Here is a 10,626-nt window from a genome sequence, read left to right on the forward strand (position 1 = left end):
AATTCTGAAACTGCATTGAAACCCAGCTTTCTTGAGCGTATAGATTTATTTATTGAAGGAAAATTTCGTTCCACTCGCCTGACCGAGGTCACGCAACGCTAAAAGTATTACTGCCCTAAAACTTCGATATGAAAAATCAAAAGAGACCAAAAAAGGCCCGGCCCTAAGCACTGGTTCGATAATGCTTACACTCTGGGGCGATCTGGAGCAAGTAAGTTTCACTGCTCTCTGACCACTTGCGCAAACTCCGTAAACAGAGTCTATGCCACGCTTTAATAGTTTTACCGAGCAGAATGAATGAAAGCAGATGGGCTCCTGATGAAAGTCAGTAAGTGATGAACTTCCACTGGTGGGAACCACATTTCAGCAAACATCAAAACCGTCTTACATTTTGGCAACTGGATCATAAAATAGGTTCAAACATGCAAATCAAGAAATGAATATTATAAAGGATCATATCTTGGCTCCGTCAGATTCTAGCGACTTCCGTTATGACTGTATTGCGTGACGTTAAATGTGACTACAACATTTACTCCTATCCAGGTCTGCAATCTGCGTTTTACACCGACCGTGTTCTCCTGAGTTTTTATTCTACGAAAGAATTTACTGTAATTGTACATTGATTCTTAATTTTATTTTTGTAAATTCATCGTATTTGTTAATTAATGATGGATTAATATAGCTATTATTATAATTGCGATGATCTGTCAAATGACCTCGAAGGTTTTATTTTAGTGACGATTGCAGTCACGGACTCGTCAGCGGTATTCCACCCGGAAATTCCAAGGCATCATGTGGAGAAGGATGGGACGGGTTCCGACCTGTGCGATAGTTTCCGTACAAATCACAAATATTATGACCGGTACATCGCATTAACACGCAGAGGATTGACAACCTCAGTCTAATATGACAGTGTGGAAAGCACTGAAAACTCCACAACTTGGAGTAGGTTAGTAGATCATACAATTTTCGCATCCATTTGGTCACTTATCGCTATGATCTCTAATTCACTCTATCTCGTGTCAAATCGTTAGCCATCTACAACTTCCGCGGAAAAGGCTTGTATCAACTCATTCTACAACTCGGCGAGACTGTTCAAATACTCGAAGAGAGCGCAGGTAAGCATATTTACCAAATAGCATAGTTATCAAAATATGAAAACCGAAAGTTCTTGTGCATTGCAATTGAATTCAGCTCAGATAACCTTGATCTGATCTGCCCTCTCCTTGATTGTTGTGCTTTGTTTCAGCACGTTTTTATTTCATTGCAGTAAACGGGGTATCATCAAAGAGTTTTTAAGCAAAAATAAACAATAAAATGACTTGAGCAAGCACGCACTGTTCTTCAGGGCTTTTACGATCCATAGACCTAATCGGCTAACTCAATGTTGTACCCAATTCAAACCCTTTGGGAATAAAACGTTTTGTTCCAGGTATTTCCATATCATTTACATATGAATGCTACGTTATCATGCAAATACAACACACAAAGAATCTTAATCCCGGGAGATTTGAATTGGGTACAACATTGAGTTAGCCGATTAGGTCTATAACAAGACATACATACAGAATACTTAGTATGAGCTGTATGAGGAAGAGACTTGTTGTCTGCATTGTAAGGGATCACGACAAAGGTGGGTGGTTCTTTGTCGGTCTGACACTGACACTCTCACAGCTAGAAAATGTAATGCTTTATGCACACTTCCCAGGCATTTTCATTAAGCTTTGGAAGATTTTATTCAAAATTAAATCTCCACCACAGACCAAAATATTGAAACCTGACCCTCCTACTCCACCCAGGAAAAGGTCAAATTTCCTACTCCCCAGTAGGGAGGCCAGCCCAGTCGTGATTTGGTTACATATTTTTTTGTCTTTCCTAATTTAGGATGGTATCGTGGATTTTCTTTGAGGAACAAAGCTAAGAAGGTATGAAACAATGTAACATCAAAATGTGCTTAGATAAGATGAGTGTAAAGGTAATATTCTCCATTGAATTTGGAATGTCAATTAAGCACCACTCTAGGTGAAACTGTACTGCTTTAGTATGGGAAGAAGAGGCAGAATTAATACATTTTGTACTTTGAAAAAATTGAGAGAAGACAAAAAAAAAAAATGCAATACATGTATTATGATTGTGAAAAGAAAAAGTTTAATATATATTGTGAAAATAACTTACAGTGTAGCTAGTGTAATTATTAATTTTTTTCAACAAAATAATTACAGTATGACTGATTTTAGTTCGTGATACTAGTAAAGCACTTGCTGTTCCCATCAACTCTTTGACTCCCAAGCTGGCCCGATCGGGCCATACTTAGTATTTTACTCTGTCTAACGCCAGACAATTTTACTCCTCAATAGGAAACCCCCGGGAGTCAAAGGGGTAATATTATGTTGAGGTTCGATTTCTGTTTGGTTCAAAATTTTTCAAACTAGTTCAATTTCGATTTTTCTTTTGTTTCAAACAATGAAATTGAACAGGATTGAAAATTTTTAAACCAAGAAAGAAATTTCATTGGGCATGATTGCATGTGTACTGTTGAAAAGGTTTGGCTGTGTGCAAGAGTCATGCTCTGTTATTACAATATTTATCATTTTTTTTGTTGCAAGCCTCGACTAAATCAGTTTTCTCCTCTTGAATTTAAGGGAATATTTCCAACATCATACATCTATGTCAAGGACAACAAAGATGAATCCTCAAGGTACATCTGCCCTATCATTAATCACTCTCTTTAATGTCCAAACCGGCCTAAACCAGCCAGACTTAGTATTTTATTCTGTCTAACGCCAGACGATTTTACTTGTCAATGGGGAACCCCTGGGAGTCAATGGGTTAAATGTGAAAAATATTTACCCATTGACTCCTGAACTGCTCTTCCGGGCATTGATGAGTAAAATCCTCTGGTGTTAGACAGAGTAAAATCTGTCAAGTCTCACTCAAAGGAATCAATGGGTTAAGAGTGTGAAATATTAAATATCAATCTTGCCTGTATCATAATCATGCATACATTTGTACCATAATGTATTTCCAGTACTGTTGTAAGGGGCTACAGCTGCAGACATACCCGGTATCTGTCTGTTATATTAGGGCTGACCAAAGGATAAGAAGCAGAAGTGGCCGACTTTGCAGTGATGGTTGTCTAAATAAAAAGGCTTTTGGTGTATGAGGCCACCAAAGCAGAAGCAGCCATAAGTCAAAAAGGGACTTTCACGAGTGCTGGAACATGTGGATGCATATACACTGTAGATGTACTGGTGGATGGTATTTTACATGTAACATTGGATAACATCCACCAAGATCATCTTTTCCCATGCAATGAAATAATTATTACATGAAGCAAACTTGTTTGTGAGGGCAAAAAAAGTCCTGGGAATAGTATTAGGCTGACTGTACATACTGGATAGAAATAAGTTCAAAGATGAAAACAAAGAGGAGATTCAGAAGAGTGAAAGACAATTGGTACCCTGACAGTGTACCTTTTACTCCATGATCCTGCCAATATCTGTAAGACTAATGAGGCCACCTCTTGAACTTCTCAAATTATCGAAGTATTTGAACAAAGGTACTTAATGCAATCACAAAAAGGCTACAGCTGAAAGCTTTTTTAAATTGGTGCTTAGAACTACAATGTAAATACCCCTGCTTGATCTGTGGCAATATTAATGTGACTTTCTAAATGACTGTCTGTAATAGACGGGATCAATTTGGATTGCTCATCTCGGATCGATGTAAACAAATGATAAGGCCTCGAGAAATCACCCTAGCCCTATTCTTTAAGCTAACCTTGGTAAAATCTGGGCAAACGTTGAATCGTTTTGGCTTACAGAACAGTTTTTCGCTTGATCTGAGGTGAGTGATCCGAGTTGATCCGGTCCGAATTTTGTACCAGTGCCCCATTCATTCTTTCCTTCGAGTCTCAAGTAATCTGTGAAAGCTTTTGCTTTTAGTGACACTGAGAGTGTTTTTAAAGAAGAAGCCCTGGTTGAAGAACTTACTTCTGTTCTCAGAGAGTGGGGAGCCATGTGGAAACAAGTGTATTTGGTATGTCTGTGCTTCACTTAAAAGTCCTTTGATAGTTGTGTTGTTTGTGACATGAAAAGAAACAAAGTAAAAGGTTGTACATTAAATACAACGAGGTAACGTCATGAAACTTCAAAGTAACTTTCATGTACGTAGACTACTGTACATCAACTAATGCAGCTGTGGCTGCAAATTGCTGTCAAGAACTCCATTCCTTATTCTCAATTTCTTAGACTTCGACGTCTATGTAGTGATGACTCCGATTTTTCCAGCAAATCAGAGGAGATGTGCCAGTTCTTCGAGAAACGTGGCTATCCTGTCTCTGTGGTCAAAGCGGGCCATCATCGCGCCCAACAATTTGATCGACAGTCATCACTACAAACGTCACAAAAAGTTAAGAATGACAGAATTCCATTCACCCTCACTTTCCATCCTCATAATCACACAGTCAAAAGCATCATTCTTAGTAATTTTAAATTACTCCAAAATGATCCCGAGACTAGTAGAATCTTTTCGCAACCTCCACTTATTTCATTCAAACGCGACAAAAACGTAGGCAACTTTTTAGTTAGAAGCGCGCTCAAAACTAACGAGCAACCCGGCACTTTCAAATGCACGCGCTCACGATGCAAAACTTGTCTTTTCATTGTTAACACTAGCAAGATATCGGGACCTAAGCGATCTGTTAAGATAACCGATCGTTTCACATGTACCTCCGCAAATGTCATTTATTGCATAACCTGTACGTTATGCAATAAATTCTACATTGGTGAGACAGGTAGACGACTAGGTGACCGATTCCGCGAACACCTTCGCGATGTTGAGAAGAATGACAAGGATGCATCTAAGCCAGTCGCTTGCCATTTTAATCTGCCTAACCACTCCAAAAAACACATAGCTATATCTGCGGCCTTTCCCTACATCTAGGTACGACGGAAAGCCGCAAGAATCTGGAACAAAAATTCATCTTTCAAATCGGCACCCTTAATCTTCACGGTATTAACAAACGCTTTTCGTTTAACTAATATATTCCTATTTTCAGGTTGCCATGTTACCACCAATAGCGTGGCTCCTACTCTACTATAAAAACGACACGTAACCCATAATCCCTCGATTCGCTCTGACGAAGGGCTAACGCTCGAAACGTCAGCGTTTAGAATCTCTGTACTTTGGCCAATTTACATTATCAACTCCGTTGATAAAACCAAATTTTTGTGGCTGCAAATTGTTGCATAAATTTTGTGCAGTCATCAAAGCTACATGTAGTGCACATTATGGACTGGTCATCTTTATGTAACTTCTAGAGGAGCTAAAGTAAAAATAGTTCAATATTTACAGAGGAGAGAGGAGGCTCTTTTTCATGATGTAAGGAATCTCATGCTGGAGTTAATGGATTGGCGAAGGCAAATCCTTGCTAGAGCTCTGCCAGTGGTAAGTGATGTTTTCGTGGATACAAGTGTATGCTGTGCTGTACTAACTTCTTACTAACCGAGCGCGAGCGCCGTACTGGGGAATATTGGCCCGAGGTCGTGGCTGTACAGACCGAGCACAGTGAGGTCCGTTCAAAAACGGCTAAGGGCCAATATTCCCCAGTACAGCTCGAGCTAGCTCGGTTAGTAAGTATTTTATTATATGGCTTTTTAATTACCTTTTGCTTTGTTTTTGCAAGCCGGTAATTGGCCCGTGGGCATTACGGGAGAATATTGCCCTACAATTCAGTCACAATTAGCCAATCAGAGTGCGCGTTATATCGGCTACAAACACAAGCCATGATAATAAAATGTAATTTTGCATATTACTGTATACCATGTAAGCATTGAATTCTATCTGCGACAAAAATGTTGAGATACTTTTATTTATTAAGTAACAATATTGCCCAATACATTTTTGGATGTTCTGTGCATTTAAGGACGGTGCCTACTACACTGTATTGTTATTGCGCATACGTTCTGCGCATCTCCAGATACTCGAATCCCTGTAGCTTGTTTGAAGTGTATGATGCAGGATTGATTTGTACAGTTTTTTTGGACAGTAGTGTTTTGTAATACTGTAGGTAGTTTGAAAGTTTGAATAATATGCAAAATTAAGAGATACAGTAAATCAAGTATGCATGCAATGATTGATTCATTACATAGAAAAAAGATCCTTTATTCAGGTTGTGATCATCTAAAAATCAGCCTACACGTCATGTACGTACATGTAATGTTAATGTTGGTGGGAGGTGCAGATCTTGATGACAGTGTGCAACCACTTTGCCAACTTCTCGCCTTCTTGATGTGTACTGCACATAAGATTCCAGAGATGCCAGATGTACATGTACAGTTTTGGTTTGTTTTCAGGATCAGTTGAAGCAACTGAAACAGAGAGTTACTCAAACAATAGATTATGGAAATAGGTAAGGCAAAGGAGTGGAATAAAAATAACGTTCAAGGGTACATTATAAATATACATTTACATAAACAGACCCACCATCAGATTATGAAAAGTATGGAGTTTCACTCTACAATGTACATGGTAATAATTATTCTGGTGAAAAGACAACTGAAACTAAGCCAACTGACAAAACTTTATAATATAATTAAAAGTATTAATTTACAGCCCTTCAGTAATTAATTTATAGCTAAGACACTGTGACAAACCCACCCATGATTGTGATCAACACATTAAATTTTATTTACAGCGAATGTAGAGATTGCATGACTCCAGATTAAGTACATGTAATTAATTTAGATGGAGCTACATCAAAACAAAGTTAGTGATTGCATCACTCATTGCATCATACTCACAAATATTAATATTGCACATGTGAAATTATTATTAGCCAAAAAAAAAAATTATCAAGTAGGCTGATCCCAATACGTTACTGTTTTTCCTGTCTTAAGCATTTCATTCCAAACTATTGATTGTATATGAATTTTTTGCTTTCATTGTCTTCAAAGGACGTTAGGGTTGGATCTTGTTGTTCGGGATCCTGAAGGGAATGTTATTGATCCTGATTCAACAGGCGCTATTCAACTATACAGACGGGTAAGTTAACATACAATAAGTTGGTTCTGTGAAAACAGAGATCTTGTCACGTACTTTGTAGGTACATGTAGTTGCACGGCAGCTTGTTTTACATGTAGTTCTGGTTTTTGTGTTAAAGACTCTGTGTCTGCCAAGATGCTTTACGCGCCTTTGTTTATATTTTCATTCAGTGTGAAGTAATGAGTGGGAGAGAATAAGCGACAAAAAGCTACAAAGGAATACTAGAAAAGCTGGCCGATCGAATAATTAACAATTATTGGACGAGGTTGAGCAAAATATCGTGATTTGTCAGTGGCGAGCAGATCAATTATTTCCCGAAGCCGATGAGAATAATTAGATGATCTGACACTGACAAATCATGATATTTTGCGATAACCGAGTTTAATAATTATTTTATCATTCGATGACTGAGTTAACTTTATTTTTCACAATTCCCAATAATTAGATCTTTTTCTGAACGCTCAGGAAAGCGAACTGCCATTTTCACACAAGAGCGTGGTTTCAATTACGGTACGCATGAGCAGAATGTTATTTGCAGCAAAACACTTACTTGTAGACAGTTATTTGCAAGTCACGTGGTGGGCTCTCGGCCAATGAAAAAGAAGGAAAAAATCCATCGAATGATAAAAATATTATATTTGCAATGAATAAAGTGCCACTAGTACTGCTGCTCTTGAGCTTATAACATGTTATTGGGTATTTCGGATTGATTTTGTCATCTCACACAGCTCACGTCGCAATAAATTGGTACAAAACAAATTTCAATAAAGTTCATTCAATACTGATCAAATCATTGTTGGTATAAGTAATCATTTATCTTGTCTTGACATAAAAAAAACATATTTATACTATTCATTGAATATTAATACTCTTCTGGCAAATTTGTTCACCAACTGAAGGCTGACTGCTGCAAACGTTGCCGTTAACAGTCACACGACAAATTGGGTACTGTTCAATTTGGGAATATTTTCAGAAATGCTTTTTTAAACTGCTAACCAACTTCTGAAAAGCATCTCATCCAAATGTAATAATATGAAAAAATAATGAGAATTCCAAACAAGTCTCGAAATAGAATAAGTAGATATCCAACTATTAATTTATAAAGAGATTACAAAATATTTTAATGTCACTCAGCTTACCACAAAAGGACATCAGCAAACTCAGTTTTAGTTAAAAGTTTGTGGTATCTCAATGAATTGATTTAGGCTCTCAGACATGACTGATCTCAAACTCAAATTTCCGTAAATATACTGCCTTTAGCGGCTCAGGTCGTGGATTTTCTTGAATTGATTGTCGGTCCAACTGCTCAGTCCCCCAACCCACGTTGAAATGCTTGCGAATTGCACTTAACGACAAAATATCTCGTCCCTAATAAACTATGATAATGTAGCTGTAATAAGAAGCACTGAGTAAGAACAAGTCTCAATGGATGTCTACGATAACAAATGATTTAAAGAAGGAAAAACGCACTGACGGAAAAATGGAGGTTTCATATCTTACAAAACCTCCGTGTCTGCGTGCGGTGCATCTCGGTAGACAGGGAGTCTTTAAAATCTGTTTGCTTAATACAGTGTATAAAGTGCTTCAGATTTTGAAAGTGAGATTGCTCAACTCTTGACTGGCAAAATTTTAGGCTTTGATTTTTATCCAAAGGCTATTTACTTTGAGTGTAAGTTTTGGATTTCACGGTCCGCCATTACTTGCGTTCCAAACTGACCAATTGGACCTCAGAGGGTTGAATCTACGGAAAAGTGACGTCATTTACTCACTAGCTTAATTAAAATTTCAGCGTGTAAACACAGCTTATTATATAATGCAAAACATGAGTTTAAAAGTCTGAAAGCCGAAATTAATATTAAATCAGCCGCGTACACACGCATTGCATTCTTAAACTAGTGAGTCTTTGACATCATTTTCTCCTCGAAGTTGTTAGTAATGGTGGACCATTAAACAGGAAAATTCCAGTTAAAATAAACAGGTGTCTGAATTCAAGGCTTAAAACTTCGATCAGTCACTGTTTAGTTAACATAGTTTTGAAATCCAAATAAATATAAAAATTGTTTTTTAGGTGATAGTGGCACTTTTAAAAATAATGACATACCTGTACTTCATACAAAAGATAACAGTATAATAATTATTTATGAAAGAACTAAGCTAAGTACTACATTTGTAAACATGCTCTCATTTAAATAATAATCATGAAAAAAACACTCGACAGGTGAAAGTTCCATCCATGCAAACCTTTGACTGTACATGTAACTCAAATTATCTCAACCCCTCAATGTATTTAGATAAGGCTATGCAAACACAGAAAACGTCTTCTTTCATAAAACTTATTACATGTATCAGAAGATTATAGAAGGACAAAGCTCTTCATAGAGGTGAGAACACGTGCCTTACATGTATACCAATCTGGCTTGAGGTAAAGTTTCAGACTCCATTTCAGTACCATTATCTAAGTTGAGTTTGTTGGTTCTCCTCCTTTCTGCTTTGAGAGGTTTTTTTTCGGATACTGGGATCTTTTCCTCCCACCAGAAAGCAATTTTGGTTTACAGTTTTCCCTTCTTGGCTACAGGTACCGGTCCTTTTTATAATCTTGAGATACATGTATCAATAAATATTACCATGATGACAATGACAATTGTTAATGATTCCATTCCTGCAGTGATGTTTGCCTTTCATTTTCAGCATGTCAGTACCTCCAGCAGAATAAAAACAACGGTAAGTTTTGACTCAAATATGTACAAAATAATTTTTATCATTCTTGTACACGAATCTGAGACCTATGTAAAGTTTGTCACCTTAACCTACAGCTGTACACATAGTTCATTAGCCTACATGTACATGTAGCTCTCACAAGTCTTCGTTATCAATAGTCGAGCATAGAGCTGTTGTTGTTGTTGCTGTTGCTTGTCCTTTGTATTTGGAGATGACCATGACATCAGTGGTTATTAGGTTACTGGAGAAGTGCATCTGGAGGTAACTGGTAAGGTCAATCCAGGCCCAGAAACCTCTCCCACAGGCTGGGCACATGTAGGTAGGAGCTGTGACGTTTGGGCTGGTAGATTAAGCCTTTCACATCTCCTGCTTTTCTCTGCCATTTGGATTTGGTGTTCTTCTTGATCAGTTGAGTGTTTGAGGATGTCGCAATAAATTGGTACAAAACAAATTTCAATAAAGTTCATTCAATACTACATGTGAGTGTCTTGCTGGCAATTGATATGGCATTCCCAATGGATCTGTATAATTTGTGTGCATGATGACGATGCTGCTATTAAAGGAGTCTGGCCTTCTTTAATAAGAACTTCTCTGTCGGAAATCTTGTCCTTCCAGCAGTTGTGAAGGTGGTTGCTTAGACAGCAAAGATAGGACTGCTGCATCTTTCTTTCATGTATTCTGTAGGTGGCCATGTAATACTGTTTTTTTTTCTTTTTCATAAATGTTATTCTGCAGTCCAGAGTAGAAACACCCAAGAAGGAAGTTGTATTTTACATGCAGTACAGTGTGTTTGTCAATGTGAAGCACATGGTCTGCAAGATAACTGACGATGCTCAGATGTTCTTGTCATTATATGATGCAAAA

At 37.6% G+C, this 10,626-nt stretch overlaps 1 protein-coding gene across 2 annotated transcripts in view; it reads left to right on the forward strand.

Annotated features, from left to right (window-relative positions):
- The first annotated feature begins 784 nt into the window (after positions 1 to 784).
- The window catches only part of LOC138043677 (dedicator of cytokinesis protein 1-like), a 67,704-nt gene continuing 57,862 nt past the window's right edge, over positions 785 to 10,626 (forward strand). Inside the window, exons 1-10 of one of the 2 annotated variants that reach the window (XR_011131309.1) lie at positions 785 to 949; positions 1,035 to 1,118; positions 1,885 to 1,925; positions 2,643 to 2,698; positions 3,945 to 4,038; positions 5,356 to 5,448; positions 6,357 to 6,412; positions 6,957 to 7,044; positions 9,733 to 9,765; positions 10,498 to 10,626. The exon at positions 10,498 to 10,626 is cut by the window's right edge and continues 17 nt beyond it. Coding sequence is in view for 1 of the 2 variants with exons in the window: in XM_068890062.1 (XP_068746163.1) it covers positions 907 to 949; positions 1,035 to 1,118; positions 1,885 to 1,925; positions 2,643 to 2,698; positions 3,945 to 4,038; positions 5,356 to 5,448; positions 6,357 to 6,412; positions 6,957 to 7,044; positions 9,733 to 9,765; positions 10,498 to 10,626 (717 nt within the window). In the remaining variant the exon portion in view is untranslated. The remainder of the gene's footprint in view (positions 950 to 1,034; positions 1,119 to 1,884; positions 1,926 to 2,642; positions 2,699 to 3,944; positions 4,039 to 5,355; positions 5,449 to 6,356; positions 6,413 to 6,956; positions 7,045 to 9,732; positions 9,766 to 10,497) is intronic. The other variant, XM_068890062.1, reaches the window with a different exon arrangement.

This window comes from Montipora capricornis, chromosome 3 (assembly GCF_036669925.1).
Source record: "Montipora capricornis isolate CH-2021 chromosome 3, ASM3666992v2, whole genome shotgun sequence".
NCBI lineage: Eukaryota > Metazoa > Cnidaria > Anthozoa > Scleractinia > Acroporidae > Montipora > Montipora capricornis.